The following is a 17,482-nucleotide window of genomic DNA, read 5'->3' as shown; positions in this document are numbered from 1 at the left end:
TTGTTCACCGACACGACAACACGTGCGGTGTTGTTCACCGACACGATAACACGTGCGGTGTTGTTCACCGACACGACAACACGTGTGGTGTTGTTCACCGACACGACAACACGTGTGGTGATGTTCACCGACACGTCAACACGTGTAGTGTTGTTCACCGACACGTCAACACGTGTGGTGTTGTTCACCGACACGTCAACACGTGTGGTGTTGTTCACCGACACGTCAACACGTGTGGTGTTGTTCACCGACACGACAACACGTGTGGTGTTGTTCACCGACACAACACGTGTAGTGTTGTTCACCGACACGACAACACGTGTGGTGTTGTTCACCGACACGTCAACACGTGCGGTGTTGTTCACCGACACGACAACACGTGCGGTGTTGTTCACCGACACGACAACACGTGCGGTGTTGTTCACCGACACGACAACACGTGCGGTGTTGTTCACCGACACGACAACACGTGTGGTGTTGTTCACCGACACCACAACACGTGTGGTGTTGTTCACCGACACGACAACACGTGTGGTGTTGTTCACCGACACGACAACACGTGCGGTGTTGTTCACCGACACGATAACACGTGCGGTGTTGTTCACCGACACGACAACACGTGTGGTGTTGTTCACCGACACGACAACACGTGTGGTGTTGTTCACCGACACGACAACACGTGTGGTGTTGTTCACCGACACGACAACACGTGTGGTGTTGTTCACCGACACGTCAACACGTGTGGTGTTGTTCACCGACACGACAACACGTGTGGTGTTGTTCACCGACACGTCAACACGTGTGGTGTTGTTCACCGACACGACAACACGTGTGGTGTTGTTCACCGACACGATAACACGTGCGGTGTTGTTCACCGACACGATAACACGTGCGGTGTTGTTCACCGACACGACAACACGTGTGGTGTTGACGCGCGCGCACGTGCGGGCTACGGCGCTGTCGCCACGGCTAAACCTGAACGCGACACCACTTGTCAATTCGTAACGCGTTACAGGCAGCAGTCATTTTAACCGGACAAGCATTATGGAGTTAAAACGACGCGCGTGTCAAAGCCATGTAAACGAGATTTATTGGTTATATATACATACACATAGTGTATGTACTCATAGTATATATACACATAATATATATACACCGTTGCTAGATACCGGAGTAATTGGTACCGGGCGTCTGACGCTTTATATTGGCTCCAGCGTCACACTCACACCGCAAGGATTCCGTGCAGATTTACAACGCACGTTTCAGTCCATCAATCAATCGATGTTTGTTTGTTCATCAATGCACCGAATTAACAGTACGGAAGCCGGCGGGGGGTAGCTGCCGTGCCCAAAATCCGTCCACGTATTCTGCGATGAGTCATTTTAGCGCTGGTTTTTGTTTTGTATTTCGCTCGTCCCAAGTTGCCGGCACTGACGCTTGGGTCAATGTTCCAGGCAAGGCACCGGAGTTGCGTTCATCATCTCGGATCGACTCGACGAGAGCTCTGTCCTGACCCCTGACCCACCCCGTTACAGACGGACGCGAGTCGACAAAGAAACACGTTCTACATCTCCACTGGGAAGCGGTCGAGAGAGAGAGTCAAAGTGAGACGATCTCTCTCGCCCATCCGTTCTGGGGGGGGGGGGGGGCAGGGCACTCCCGACGCGGTTTATGTCCAGATTTGAACTCTGCTCTCCGGTTTGCATCGAACGCCATTCAACACTGTCAGCGCCGCACACCTGGCATAGCTGGGTTCAAACCCGACAAAGGTCACAATATTTGACGAGGTTCAGCGCTCTAGTCCATATAGAACAGCCTTGCTGCGTTGACAGCGGTGCACAAACAACAACTCAACACGTTCCGTGTTAATAACAGCACTACGGCCTTAAAAGGAAAAGTTATGTAAGAGCCATTGCCCGAAACGTCTGTAGTTCTATATCCTCTTTTTAAGGCTGCAGTGTTGTATTTGACTCATGTGGTGAGTTTTCATTATCTTTAGAAGACACTTTACTAACTTACTCTATGGCCGGTGATATGTTATTACGATTATCATCATACGATAGTGTTTGTACATTCTACGATATAACGCACCACGTTACGAATCCAGCGAGCGGAGTTGGATTCCCGGCTCCGACTCTCGGTGACAGCCACTGATATCTGAACCCAGACTGCGCTCTCACCCCACAATCCACCTCCTTTCACCATCCCGCACTGACCACCATGGCGAAGTATGGCCATCAAATACTGTACCACCGAGACGTACGACGTGGCATGATGGGAGTCACCTGATCCAGCAGTGGATTGACCACGTGCTTCCAATGTCATATAATTAGAACTCGTTACACGTATATAGCATGCGGTGGCTGAGTAGCGGCTTCAACATCACCACCCCACCGCCGCCCCCTCCCCTCCCCGCCACCCAATCCCCACCCCCCTCTCGACCCCCCGTGGGCAATCATGATGGAAGTGTTGTGGGGAGAGTGAGACACCGGGAAGATACGTGGAGGGCTTAGCGCGTGCATGTCACGATTGCTAATGGCCCCGAGGCCACGCGCGCTGCTGCTCTCTATTGATTTAAATGAATGCACTGCCGCCTCCGCGCGGGACCAAAGCAATTTCAGATTCCTCGGGATGGGAATCTGTGCCGGATTAGCGGCATCTGTGTCAGGTCGGCACAGCCACGCACACCGCTGCAATGCCGAGCGGCGCAGGCCACTGCATCGCTACGAACCCGCGAAATCCGAGCTCGCTTCCGCGGCCACCGCGGCTATTAGATAGGTAGATGGCATCAGGGGCGTTTGATATTAATCTGAACAAAGAGGGACATTCATCCAACAGTGGATGGAGCAAGGCTCGTGATGAAGATAGTTTAAGGTAGAGTTGATGTGGTGGAGGGGGTAAAGAGTTGAATCGTACCCGCTCCCTCCCTCCTTCCCCAATCCCACCACTCCGTCTAAATGTTTTCTGTGAGCCGACCCCGTGACACTTGCTGACGTCGGGGTAACCCGCGGGCCAGGCGAGGGGATCCAGGGCAGCGTGAGCGGCCCCCTCCCTGCCTGCTTCCCCCGCCCCTGCCCTCCTGCCCCGCACCCCCTCCTCTTCTCAAAGCGCTCCCTTGTGCCGGGCAGCAGCAAACCAACGCCTGGGGCACCGCTCACTGCCCCACGTTTCAATCGCTCCTCGCGCGAGGGGCAGAGAGAGAGAGAGGAGAGGGAGAGAGGAGGGAGCGCCTTGTTGAGCCAAGGAGGGTTGGTCGAGCAGCAGATTAAAATTGAGCCTTTTTATTTCTTCTCACTTTCATCTTGAAAAGAGTTGCACCGAGTTGCCTCGGGCGCAGCTCGCATGCAACTCCTCCTCCCCGCTCCTCGCTCGGAGAGGCTATCACACACACACACAATGTCCTCATCGCCGCGAGCGCCGGCGGGGAAGGCAGTAGGAGGAGGCTGCTGCTGCTCATCTCTCGGGCGCATCGCAGCGAGTTATATATTTTTTAATTAAACGCCGCTTTCTGATGGGGGCCTTTATCTCGGCTGCGTGTGCCCGAGCCACGTTTTGGAAATGGCGTGAAATTCCGCGCGCTTTTACGTGGCGAGAGAGGCGCTATCTCAGATAAATTCCTTAAACAATGAAACGTGGAGTATTACTCAAGTGAAAAGGCCCTCCCCCACCCTCTCGCCATCCACCCGCTCCTGCCAGCCCAGCCACCCACGCGAGTTTCACTGCCCGCACTACGACATCCATCAAACCAAACTTTTTTTCTCGCCAAGTGCCTCCCAAAGATAATATTTCACATTTAACTTTCAATGAGAAAGATAATGATGGTACGCCTCTGCCACGCGTATAGCCAAAAGTCCTCGCCGCGTGATCTCCGCCGTACAAAGTTGTGGCAACTCAAACCAATTAAACACGCACGGAGCATCTGATGGCTGCGCGGACAGAAGATCACACGACAAGGGAGAGACGGAGGCTTTCTGCAGCGCAGCCACGCAGCCGTGCTCCTCCGTAGCCGCTGAGGGTCAAGTCGCGCTTGCGGGGCTTCTGTTGAGGCGGGGAAGGCGGGCGGGGGGGCTGGAAAAGTTTGCTGGCGAGAGGTTTTTTTTTGGAATCGCGCGCAGTTGGTGCGGCTGATGGGGGAGGAGGCTCGGCCGTGAGCGATGTGGTTGGGGAGGGAGGCTCTGTGGATGGTGCGGGCGAGGTTGCTGATACGAGATCCCCGTTGTTGTTGTTGATGGGGAGAGATGCCGGCCGTGGTGGGTGATTCGACACGGCGCGGCTGTCGACAGGAGGTGGTGTGCTCGCGACTGGTCGTGCATGTTGCTGGCCATTGTTGGACGCAGGCTCTCGCTGTGGGAAGTGAGTGATGTTTGTGGTTGTTGGAGGTTGTGGCCGGGGTTAATTATGAATGTCGTAGTTGTCGTGGCGGGTTGTGGTTGCTTGTGGAGTTTGTAGGTTCGCGGCATAATTCGTGAGCGGTGCAACCCGTGCGGTTCACGCGTCAAGGCGTTCACCGCGGCGTTCATTGTCGCCGGCCTCGTCGTCAGCGGCACTTTTTGAAAAGTGGGCGTGGGATTTATGAGATTAGCGTTCAGGAGAGGAAGGATTATACAGCAAACAAATACCAAATACACGCGTACTCTCACGCCGCGTGGCCGCGGGGAACCATCGTGGCGAGGCGGGTGACTCGCCGTGATGCTGTGGTGACGGCGATGACGATCATAACGATTTGGTTGACAGCGATTACAACCTCTATGCCGCCACTGATGATGATGATTCTGCTGCTGATGATGATAATGACGATGCAGCTGATGACGACTCTGGTGACGATGACGGCAATTCAAAAGTACGATTTCGACGGTGACTATAATGGCGGAGAGAACACGTGGATTCGGTTGACGGCAATTGTGACTGATACAATGATGACGGTGACGCGTCGTCAAATAAACCAACAAGCAAACACGTCGCGGGGGTGGGAGGCGAGGCCGTGGGGCTTTCTCCTCTCGTGTTTTGCTCTTTGCCCAAATCCCCTCCTCCCCCCCCCCCCATGATGCTTGCGCTTGTTCGGGCGCGATAAGCGAACCAATGCGCGTCACGCGCGCTCGCACGCATTGAAAGTGGATTAATTCTGCCCAGAGATCGAGCCTCTGTTACTGAGCCGAGGCTCGATCCTACAGGGGCCCGGCCCTCCCTACCCACCGCCGAACCCACCCCAATCCCCCAACAGCTTCACCACCGCGACCATACCTCGTCGTGGTGTCTCCTCTTCCTCGTCCCCACACCCCACCACCATCATTCCGCTGTCTCTCCCCGCCCCACTTACGCCACACGACCATTGGCTATGCGGGGCGGGCTCGTCCCGACAGACTCGGGCGCAGAGTGGTCGACGTCAAAACATTCCTCGCGACACGCAACGCGACAGGCAGCTGGAGCGAGCATCCCGAACGCGGCAGGAGCCTCCTGACTAACGAGCCTTCAGACTCGCCGAGCCAGCCTCTTCGCTCGCGGCTTACCTTACTTAGTCAAGAGTATTGGCCACAAGCAGGTTGGAATCGTGTGTTCAATACTCAGAGGCACACAGAGGGGGGGGGCAGTGCCCGTGAACATCCGGCAGTTCACCGGCAGCATCAAGTCAAGCAGAGCAAGCAGCCCGGACTCCGCCTGTGCTGCTGATGAAACACCGAATGTCGAACCGCGCTCCGTGGTTTTGGTTTGTGTTGAGCTGACGCTGCTGAAATTGTTCAACCTGAGGAGGACGGCCGCGCCGCTGATGGGATGTGTTGAAACATATTTTCATTTTATATCTGGAGGGAACAAAATAGGTGGACTTGTCTGCATGTTGATGCTACGGAAATCGTGTTTGTCATAATCAGTGGCTGTGTAGCTATCGGGGTTCACGATGCATCGATTACTGTAATCGACGTTTTATCGATTCGTCTACAGAGCTGTGTGTGTGGGTTGTCTGGGTTCGCGCGAGCCGAACCGGCCCACTAGAGCCCGCTATATTTGCTCACAGTGGCAAACAGAATGATCGATTCTTGAATCTAATCACGACGGAGAGGTCTCCCGTCCATAATCGAACTTTCGCCGCAGATCCATCGATGAATTGTGACTCACGCAACATAAATGGCTCACGGCAGCTTCGTGAATGAGCACACGATTGTTCAGCCTTTGCCAATCCACTGCTGGATGAAGGCCTCCTTCTACGCCGTGCCGGTCATGGGGGAATGTTTGACCATACTTCACCACGCTGGTCAGTATAAGAGACAGGAGGGTGTGCAGGAACGCGTTCACTCTCTCGTGTGTTGCCGTACAACTTTGATGAAGTGCTGTTCGTTGCTGTCCGCCTGACGTTCGAGAAAAGCCGAGTGGCGAACGTCCACAGTGTGACATTCTCGAGTTCCAGGCTCGCGGTTCGTGGTGGCTTCACCAGCGTGTTAGGGTGGTCACAACTATGAGTTGGGGTCTCCTTCACAACCACCATGGGATTTGTCTTCAACAACAGTGTTAAAGAACAGCAATACTCGCACGCTCTAGAATCGCCTTGGTGCGAGCGTGCGAAGAGACAAATCAAATACTGGGGCCCCACCTGACCGATTGTCATACCCCCTGAGCTGATAATGTCATCACTACGCCACTGATAATGTAGTTACTACACCACTGATAATGTAGTCACTACACCACTGATAATGTAGTCACTACGTCACTGATAATGCAGTTACTACACCACTGATGATGTAGTGATTACGCCACTGGTAATGTCGTTACTATGCCACGAATAAGGGCCATCCATTGAGTAGGTACGCAAAAACCTGTCAAAACTTGACCCCTCCCCCCCTCCCTGTAGGCCTACGCGTACTTTTTACACCCCCCCTCTCACCTGCGTACGCACGCCTGACGCACCCCCCCCCCCCCCCCCGAATCATATAGAACGGCCGATATTTAATCCACGCAGAAACGATCAAGGATTAATAATATTAACGTGTTTAAGCAAACAGATAGTCCACTGCCGGACTATCTAACTCATTCGGAGGCCAATTTAGACAAAATATTATCGAGGCTTCACCCACCGCCCCCCCCCCCCCCCCGTTTCCTATGCGTACGCACATTGTCAGTAGACCCCCCATACGCCAGCGTACGCATTTGAATTAACATCCCCTCGCCCCTCCATGCGTCCGTACTAAATGGACGGCCCCTAATGTAGTTAGTACGCCACTGGCAAGGCCTGAGAGATGCTGGTCCATTGGAGGCCATTCCAGAGAGAACCCGTGACTCTTGGTTATGGAGGCCATGCCAGAGAGAGAACCTGAACTCTGGTTCTGCGCTGTAGCTGTGGTGGCTTCACTTGAGGGTTGGGTGATGCCCTTCGCTGAGTGTGCACTCTCTGCGTTCTAGTTGTGGAACGTGGCAGCAGCAGCACTTTGGTCACGAGCTCGATGCCAATGTCGAGGTCTTCTGCTGCTGGCCACGACGAGAGGGCTTCAGCAGTGAGAGAGTTCGTGTCCTGTCGCTGCTCCACCTCCTCCGTTGAAGGAGCGTAGATCACAGTGGGTTCACTTGTGGTCCGTAGTCTCGGTTGCATGGCCACAATCGCACTGTGACTCATCTTTAATGTTTTTTCTCTATGGGTCTCTGTGTATCTCTAGGTCTCGATGTATCTCTGTGGAACTCTGTGTATCTCTATGGGTCTCTGCACATCTCTATGCGTTTACTTTATGGTCCATAGTTTGGGTTGCATGGCCACTGTCGCACTACTGTGACTTGTCTCTTTAATTATCCATTTATGAAGGGGATTTGCGCATCAGCCTGTTGGTATTCTGGTGCGGTTGATGGTCACACCGATGTCCAAGACACATGGAGACCCAGAGACACAAATGCTGTACAAGGTGACCTGGCTGTACCAGGTGACCTGGCTGTACCAGGTGACCTGGCTGAGTGGGCCCCTGCTGACCCTCGGGCCAGCTGGCTCAGCAGCAGGGCCAGCGGCTCGTGGTAAGACGCTTGAGAGTTCAAATCCACGTTTGGCTTGGCCCATCAATTCATTCCGAGGTTCATAAAATTAATACCACTTTCGTGGCGGAAGTCAGCAGTGGTTGTTCGATGGATATACTTACCCCCGCCTAGGAATGTGGAATTTAAACCGCTGGCTCTTAACGTGTTCATGAGGAAGCCTCCCTTATCGAGGAGCGCTTCACCGAGGCTCGGGACTCGGCACAGCCACCGGCACGCGAAGCAGCGGTTGGCTCGGTGTAGGGAGCAACCAGAGGAGCCGGAGAGCTCCCCCGTCACGTGCAAGGAAGCAGCTCTCCATTACCCACTCGCTGCGCCGCCCTTTTCAGTCCACACCGTGGCCCCGTGGGGTTTGGGAGTTTCTCAAACCACTGCGTGATCCCCCAACCCTCGGCTCCCTAAGCCCCGCACCCACCACAGGCGTGAGTCTCCACGTTGCAAGCCCCCGTTATAATAGAGGCAAAGATCCCCCGTGTAGCCTACATAGACTGTGCAGGCAAGTGCTGTTAGCAAGTGGCTAATAAGGCCGACATGGCGCATGACGGAGTGGTGTGGCCAGCACCATGCCCGCTCACTTTTGTCTCCCCGGTCTTTGTGAGTTTTTGGGTCTCTTGTGTGAGCCTGTTGGTCTCGATGTGAGTTTATGGGGATCTGTGTCTTTTCTGTGGGTCTCTGTGAGTCTATGGGTCTCTTGAGTCTGTGGGTCTCTGTGTGAGTCTCTGGGTATCTATGGGAGTCTATGGGTCTCTGTCTGCAGAGCACTGCGCATAGGTAGCAACACGCCAACTTAGAATCACAAGAAGTTTCCCAGACAGCCACTGGCATTGGATTGTACAATAATATTATCCTAATTAGTAGCAGCACTTGACCCCACAGTCCAAGCAAGGGCACCTCTGTATTTACTATGTGTCTGTGACTGTCCCTAAGGCAGTGTCGGCTTTCTGCTCCTTGTCAATCCACTGCCGGATGAAGGCTGCCCCTGCCATGTCGATCATGGGGGTTTTGTGACCATACTTCACCACCCTGGTCATTGCGGGTTGGTGGATCGTGTGCGGGTGCCCAGGACAGGTTCAGGTTTAACCCTCACCACTTACGTCGGCCGTGGCTGCAAATTGAACTCAGGTTCACGGGTTCGCAGAGCGCTTCGCTGACCGCTGTGCGCCCGCTGCTGCAGCTGCTGCTGTAAAGTCACTGCTGCTGCTGTGAAGTCACTGCTGCTGCTGCAACTGTGAAGTCACTGCTGCTGCTGTGAAGTCACTGCTGCTGCTCCTGTTGCTGCTGTGAAGTCACTGCTGCAGCTGTGAAGTCACTGCTGCTGCTGTGAAGTCACTGCTGCAGCTGTGAAGTCACTGCTGCTGCTGCAGCTGTGAAGTCACTGCTGCTGCGACGTCGCTGCTGCTGCTGTGAAGTCACTGCTGCTGCTGTGAAGTCACTGCTGCTGCTGTGAAGTCACTGCTGCAGCTGTGAAGTCACTGCTGCAGCTGTGAAGTCACTGCTGCTGCTGTGAAGTCACTGCTGCAGCTGTGAAGTCACTGCTGCAGCTGTGAAGTCACTGCTGCTGCTGCAGCTGTGAAGTCACTGCTGCTGCGACGTCGCTGCTGCTGCTGTGAAGTCACTGCTGCTGCTGTGAAGTCACTGCTGCAGCTGCTGTGAAGTCACTGCTGCTGCAGCTGTGAAGTCGCTGCTGCTGCAGCTGTGAAGTCACTGCTGCTGCAGCTGTGAAGTCACTGCTGCTGCAGCTGTGAAGTCACTGCTGCTGCAGCTGTGAAGTCACTGCTGCTGCAGCTGCTGCTGTGAAGTCACTGCTGCTGTGAAGTCGAATGCTGCTGTGAAGTCACTGCTGCTGCTGCTGTGAAGTCACTGCTGCTGCTGCTGTGAAGTCACTGCTGCTGCTGCTGTGAAGTCACTGCTGCTGCTGCTGTGAAGTCACTGCTGCTGCTGCTGCTGTGAAGTCACTGCTGCAGCTGCTGTGAAGTCACTGCTGCAGCTGCTGTGACGTCACTGCTGCTGCAGATGTGACGTCGCTGCTGCTGCTGTGACGTCACTGCTGCTGCAGCTGTGACGTCGCTGCTGCTGCTGTGACGTCACTGCTGCAGCTGCTGTGAAGTCACTGCTGCTGCAGCTGTGAAGTCACTGCTGCAGCTGCTGTGAAGTAACTGCAACTGCAGCAGTGACGTCACTGCTGCAGTTGCTGTGACGTCACTGCTGCTGCTGCAGCTGTGACGTTACTGCTGCTGCTGCTAAGTCACTGCTGCAGCTGCAAAGTCACTGCTGCAGCTGTGACGTCACTGCTGCTGCTGCTGTGAAGTCACTGCTGCAGATGCTGCTGTGAAGTCACTGCTGCAGCTGCTGCTGTGAAGTCACTGCTGCAGCTGCTGCTGTGAAGTCACTGCTGCAGCTGCTGTGACGTCACTGCTGCAGCTGCTGTGAAGTCACTGCTGCAGATGCATGCGACAGATTCCTTACTCGAGTTGATTTTATTGGCGAGGTATTCCAGAGACCAGGATATGAGTTTCACTCGTGACCAGGGTCACTTGTGACACCAGGGTCACTCGTGCAGAGCATCGAAACAAAGTAGGACAGTTGAACCGAATAGAAATCAGAGCAAACAACCAAAGAGAAATTTGAGCAAAAACAATCGAGTCTTGGAAGAAACCTAAAACCGTGCACGAACATCAATAACTTGAGTCAAATGTTTCCTGTAACCACAGCTGGCTCGGACAAATTGCTTTTACAAACCGTTGATGGTAAACATCAAGTTACAGAAACACGCGAACGTGGTGAATTGTTGCACGAGCGTGCAGACCGACGAGGAGTGGGTGCGTCAGATCCCGTCGCACGGGATCGACGGCTCGGCGTCAAACTGTGGATGGCGGCACACGGAAGAGTAGCCGAGGGACGTTTAGTCGAGCGATAGAATTCCGGATGTTTGGGGCATTTACGGGGAAACGAAAGCGCCAAATCAAGTTTGAAAGCGCCAAATCAAGTTTAAACGGTGGATAAACAGGCAGAGAGGCCTGTTTAACAACAGCGCACAATCTCACAACAACAACACGACGGGCAGAGCGAAGGGCGCCCACTGCATTTGATGAGAAGCTCAAAGAGAAAGGTGGCTGCATCATCCCCAAAGACAAAGGAACCAACAAGGCAAATAGTTACGCTGCAGACAATCCGAACAACTGCTCTCAGAGCACTAATGTCAACACTGGAGGAGGCTGCCCCCGGGGCCAATGGGCACCGCTCATTGTCTCTGCGTTAACCATTAGCGGGAACGCGCGCCGCCCGCCGTTATTGGGCCCGCGTGGCCCCGCGTTGGCCGGCGGCGGCCCACGGGGGCCGGAGCCTCGGGGCGGCGGCGGCCCGAAGTGGGGGGGGGGTGGGGGGCGGCTTTACGGGCTCTGCTGTGTGCGCGTTTATGGAGCCCAGTCGTATTTTAGAACCTGTTGCCTCCCGCGCGAGGAGTTTACAGCCTCACGGCCGGGAGCCTTGATTAAGTTTCGTCTGAAGCGGAGGAGGAGAGGGGCCGGGCCTCGGCTGTTTGTTGTCCACTTTTGTTTGCGGCAGGGGAAAAAGAAAGGAATGGGCGACAGAAGCGTTCCCCGGGCCCTGGCGAGAGAGCCCTTTGTGGGGAACGGCGGCGAAGGAACAAAAACAAACGGTGGCCATCAAAGCGAGACTCGTCGAGGGCTCGATTGCTTTATGGGGGTGATTGTGCGCACAGACGCCACCTTTCCTGCCTCCTCCGGGGACATATTGGCCGTCCGCTGGGGGCACACGGAAAATCCCCCGTAATTCCTCAGAGTAGCGGTGAAAACGAATGGACGTAATTAGAGATCGGCACGACCAGAATATGTCAATTTATTTCTCCAAATATCCCAGCCCCGCCGCCTCCCTCCACCCCTCCATGTCGCCCCCCCCCCCCCCGCCCACCACCACCGTGGCAGCCCCCGCCGCAATTTCACTCGCGGCGCTTGCAGCTCCTGGCTTAGAGGCCGCCGCGCTGCGACACACGGCGGCACCCCGAGCCGCTCCGTGGAGCAGATTGGTTATTGGGCGGACGCCCGCGGCCCACGCGGTTCTCCGGCCCGCGACTCCACGACGTCCGTGCCGTCGCTGCTGCTGCTGGCGGCGGCAGCGCTCCCCCGTGCCAAGCTCTGCCCGTGCTGCTAAATGCACAACGAAGGGGGCTGCCTTTTTTTTTCAATGCAGACGAGAGGCCCTTTCTGCGCGACTCCTATCTTTTGAAATATCTCAACAAAGTGACCACTGCAACAAAGAAGTAGAAAGCTCTTTTTTTTTTACTCCCCCCCCCCCTCTTTTTTATGAATCTCTTCTTCTTCTTTTTTATTTCTCAAAGCATTTGGGTCCAAAGTCACAAGACGCCTTAGAATGGGCAGCATGTCAGGAGAGTGTCTTAGATAAACCAACACTTGACTAAATATCTTAAAAAGGATGCGCGCACAATACAATGACACGGGGACAATGGCGCGGCGGCTCGGGAGAAGGGGGCGGTGGCGGCGTTCCGAGGCGGCGGCGTCTCCTAGGCGCTCCCTGGCACGTAAACCCGACGACGTATAATCCCGCTTTCATTCTCGCCGCCCGTTCAAAGCTCCTCTTTTTACTTCCGTCTCTTGATGGACTTGCCCACAAAGGGGGCAGGCGAGCGGTGGGAGGGTCTCGGGGAGCGGGCGAGGACGCGCTGACATGTGAATCTGCCGCCCCGCTCCTCACTTCAAAACACCGCGGGGCGAGACGGGGAGACGGGACGGAGAGAGAGACAGCCCCGAGCGCCGCACCTTCAAAACCATTACCAGTTAAATCGCAAACAAAGGTTGCTCCGATATGAATGGCTTTGAGCTTCGCTGAATTCGCCTTAGATTTCGCGAAGGGGGGGGCGGGGCGTGAGGCTGGACGGGGGGGGGGGCGTTGGGGTGGGGGGGTCCTGGAGGAGGAATAAAAAATAAACAGCAGCCTATTTAAAAATATGGGTGGAGCGGTGGCACGGCGGTTAGCGCACTGGGCCAAGAACCCCCAGGGGCCCTGAGCTCGGCTCGATCCGTGCCCGCGGCGAACGTCGGTAGTGATCGATTTCTGAATTGACCCTGGGCATTCCTCTTCACCGGTGACTGATGTGGTGAAGTACGGTCAAACGACCTCCGTGACTGAAAGAACGTGGGGAGACCTTCATCCAATGGTGGATTGACAAACGTCGACATCACCATTATTATTATGATTATTATTGTTGTTGTTGTTGAGTAACATCTCCAACAGTTTGGGAGGGAGCGGTGGCTTGTGGAGTTGTTTTCTTCTTCTGTTGTCCACTGCGAGTCATCCAGCGCTGGCGGTTCGAGGTGGAAATCAACGCGACGAGCGGCGCCCGCAGCAGCGTGCTGGACAATTTGTCGGCTAAAAGAGGGGTCAATTACACCACCCGGCGTGGAATTAAATTCCACATTTACATCGAGCGAGCACCGAACCGCTCGATCGATACGCTTAATCGGCGTCCCTCCCAGCACAGGGGGAGCCTGGGTGGCCGTGGATTCTGGACGGGATGCAGTACAGCAACCAACACAAGCCACCGCCACCGCCGCCGCCACCGCCGGGAGATTAACTTTGGATCTCTTTTTGTTTCCCGGCTTGTTTTAGAACGACGACGCTTTTGCGAATTCTTTGGCACTCGGCGCCAATCCGCTGGACTTTTGTTCGGCCATTGTGGTTTTGGCTGTGACAGGGGGTGCTTGACTCTGAATTACAGTAAACTAATATCGAGTGAGCGGGCCAGGAGTAGGTGGCGGGGGGGGGGGGCACTGCCGCCGCCGCGTGTTTATTTAGTCTTTGTTGGGAGCCCCGTAGGAAGTTGGTGGGGGCTGGGAGGGGGGGGGGTCTCCGCGGGGCCCCCGGAGGGAATAAGGAGTGGGCGCTGAGCGCGTCTCGGCGGTCCGTGCCGAGATCTGAGAGCCGAGTGAAACGAGCACAATTACCGCGGCGAGGAGCTCCCCGTCGACGCGAGAACGTCAAAAATGTCCCCCGCGCGCACGCGCGACTTTGCGGGGCGGAATTAGCCGGGAGATTACGCGGAGCCTTCGTCAGATCTTTGCCCGATTTTTTTTTCCCGAGAGGGTTTTAGAGAGCGAGAGGGGAGAGCGGCGAGCCAGGGAGAGAGGGGAACGAACTCATCTGGGTCATCGGCGGCGGCCGCCCGCCACTGCCGCCGCCCCCGTGCCGCGTTTTCTGCGTGGTTGGGCAGCGAAGCCTCATTAGGGCCACACGGTGGGAGACGCGGTCACAGATAACCGCAGCCGCTTATTAAAATACCCGGCGGGCAATTAAAAACGGAGGAAGATGTAAAGATGTATTGAGCTCGTCTCTTTAACTTTTCTCCTGCGCTGGGGCGGAGCCGGGGGGGGACGCTCATTTGAAGGGGAGAGCTTCCTTCTCTGATTTAATTTTCTGACAACGAGAGAAGAAGTGACAGGGAATCGGCGCTGAGCTTGATAGCGATTTCAACAAAATTATAAATTCGCACATCAAGTAATTGTAGCCACGAGGCATCGCGGCTACTGCATTAAATAAATAGTTTATATCGGGGAGAAAAATTCGTAACTTTCTTAGCTTAATACTCTTACACGTTGTCTCTACAGGAAATGCATAATTCGTGACATACACAAAATCACATAAATTGTGTCGATCACGAGGGTTTGATCATACTTCACCATGCTGCTCAGTGCCGGTTGGTGGAGGGGGCTCACGTGATCGGGTCAGATTTCGGGTCGCCGAGGCTATTGCACCGCGCGAAATCTGCCACTCCGCGGCTCCTTCGTTTCACAAACGCCACTTTGTGGGAATTTAAAAGTGATCATCCTCAGGATCGTCTGGCCCCTGCCAGAGGAACATGGAATTGCCCTGTATGTTCTCGTGCCCATGAGCGGAGATGATCGCCACTCCACACTCGTTTGAAGATGGAGGAGATTGGCTGACATTTTCTGAGCGTTTGCAAGATTACTCCGTGCAGCTGCGGGCTTTGACGGAAGCCCAACGATGTCTCGTTCTCTACGCTCCTCCGCCTCTCCTCCTCCACGGGACGTCGAGCCCGCCCGCCTGCTCACCCGCCTGTCCACCCGTCCGCCTGCCCACCCACTCGCCCGATCACTCGCCCGCTTGCCCGTTCGCCAGTCCGCCCGCTCGCCCTCTCGCCCGGCTCGCTCGCCCATCCACCCAGCGCGCTGGCTCCGTGGCTTAGTGGCGGTGAGCTCCGTGCGAGCGCGGCACCAGTCAGGCGCTTGGCCGCGGCGGCCCAGCGATGGCTGTTCTACCATCCCGGGGTCAAGCAGGACAGGTTGTTACTGCTGGAGAAAGGGGGTAAATGGGTGCCCTTTTGTTCGGGGATTTGCACGCAGGTAATTAAGGGCCTCCACAGCCTTAAGATCCAGCTCAAAATTGGCCCCATTAATTAGACACGAGGCTAAAGCGGACGAATAATAACGGCATTAGCGCTGCGGCTCGCCGGCGCTCACCATAGCTCAGCGCCGTTACACGGGGCCCTTATTCCGAAAGCACGCACAGGAGTTTTGGCGAGGGATATTACCCGCACGGCTCCGATTAAACCGCGCTCGCGATCCGGTCACCCGCCCACCCGCCCGCCCGCCCCGGCTGGCGCTAGCTGACGCTGGCTGACGCAGGCTGGCGCAGGCAGCCGCACGCCACGGGTTTCCGTAGTTGCCGCGTGGCGTTCGAGTCGCCAGCTCGGTTTACAAAAAAACGTAAGAATCGCCTCTGCTCAGGTGACCGTGTGGATCAGGGGTCAGAGCGCTGAGCCGGTTCCGCTGAGACCCCGGGTTCAAATCCGGGGTCTCAGCCACGCAGCCACCGTGATTAATTTGAGCTTGGGGTTCATGGTGTCGGCGCGGGCACCAGTGACTGCCCCAAGGAAACCCATCGCATTACGCAAGCGAATCATTCACCTGCTTCCCATATCTGTCCCTCCACGAAACAAAAAAGAAAGGCTTTTTACACATCCAATCAGCCATGAGGTTTTTCTTCTGAGAGTGCATCATTTTGACAGCATTGCTTCAATACAAGCGAACTTGGGACTTGTTTTGACATTCAGTGTCTCATCACCGGCAGATTCAGGCTTGCTTGAACCCAATGCTCTTGAACTGCCTGACATGTATTGGCAATAAAGGTCCTCTCTTGTTAGATATGTGCCCGGGTTACACTTTGGTCCTGCTCTTAATCTGGTTAAATGCAAACTCTTATGGTGACTCATTTTCAGATCGATTGGCGTTTTCTAGGGCGTTGCTCCCCGTGCGGTTTATTCCCGCGGCGACTTCCGAAGCGATTTGCGCGCCACCGTCTCTGCCCGGGAGCCGGGGGAGGTGCACCGCTACCTGCGGGTGCCAGGGGAGGTGCACCGCTACCTGCGGGTGCCAGGGGAGGTGCACCGCTACCTGCGGGAGCCACGCACGGAACGATCCGTCGTCTCTTGACGAACGCGCCGCCGAAACCACGGTGGCAATGTCGTCGGGGGAGAGATAAATAACAACAATTAATATATTACGCGTATCTTTTAAAAACCGCGGCGTCGGCGTGTTCCCGCCGGTGTTACGGGCGAGGCTCGCGGTGCGCGGTGTGAGCGCGAGATAATTAGCGGTGCCGCCTACCCCCCCCCCCCCTGTGGCTGGGTGCCCCGATTCCCGAGGGGACTCCTCTAATCCGCTGATCCTCTCCCACGCGCATCCCTTCTCCGCCACTGCCGCAATCGGTGCCGAGCGGGAGAGCCGCGGCGCGCGTCTCCGGTGTCGCATCGTCGGACGCGAGATTCGGTATTCTCGCCGGCACGGCTCATGGGGTGGCCACGAGTATCTATGGTGTGTGTGCGTGAATCTCTCTGTGTGTGTCTGTGTGTGTCTGTGTGCGTGAGTCTCTCTGTGTGTGTCTGTGTGCGTGAGTCTTTGTGTGTGTGTGCGTGAGTCTCTGTGTGTGTGTGTGTGTGAGTCTCTGTGTGTGTGTGCGTGACTCTCTGTGTGTGTGTGTGAGTCTCTCTGTGTGTGTGTGCGTGAGTCTCTGTGTGTGCGTCTCTGTGTGTGTCTGTGTGTGTGAGTCTCTGTGTGTGTGTGAGTCTCTGTATGTGCGTGCGTGAGTCTCTCTGTGTGTGTGCGTGAGTCTATCTGTGTGTGTGCGTGAGTCTGTGTGTGTGCGTGCGTGAGTCTCTCTGTGTGTGTGCGTGAGTCTCTGTGTGTGTGTGCGTAAGTCTCTCTGTGTGTGCGTGAGTCTATCTGTGTGTGTGCGTGAGTCTGTGTGTGTGCGTGACTCTGTGTGTGTGTGTGCGTGAGTCTGTGTGTGCGTGAGTCTCTGTGTGTGTGTGCGTAAGTCTCTGTGTGTGTGCGTGAGTCTCTCTGTATGTGTGTGTGCGTAAGTCTCTGTGTGTGCGTGAGTCTCTGTGTGTGTGTTTGCGTGAGTCTGTGTGTGTGTGTGCGCG

General features: G+C 55.5%; 1 protein-coding gene across 5 annotated transcripts in view; it reads left to right on the top strand.

Moving 5' to 3' along the window:
* The window catches only part of PAX7 (paired box 7), a 116,796-nt gene that overhangs the window by 36,488 nt on the left and 62,826 nt on the right, over positions 1 to 17,482 (top strand). The window contains exon 5 of one of the 5 annotated variants that reach the window (XM_076070230.1): positions 16,277 to 16,940. The exons of the other annotated variants lie outside the window; for them this stretch is intronic. Within the exon in view, the coding sequence (XP_075926345.1) occupies positions 16,277 to 16,539 (263 nt within the window). The 3' untranslated portion in view covers positions 16,540 to 16,940. Of the gene's footprint in view, positions 1 to 16,276; positions 16,941 to 17,482 lie in introns of those variants that run through there. 5 annotated transcript variants of the gene reach the window in all.

Source organism: Petromyzon marinus, chromosome 28, assembly GCF_048934315.1.
Source record: "Petromyzon marinus isolate PM22_M1 ecotype Great Lakes invasive population chromosome 28, UKy_Petmar_22M1.pri1.0, whole genome shotgun sequence".
Taxonomy (NCBI): domain Eukaryota; kingdom Metazoa; phylum Chordata; class Hyperoartia; order Petromyzontiformes; family Petromyzontidae; genus Petromyzon; species Petromyzon marinus.
Note: the sequence above shows the minus strand (reverse complement) of the source record. Positions and strands in the feature narration are given on the sequence as shown.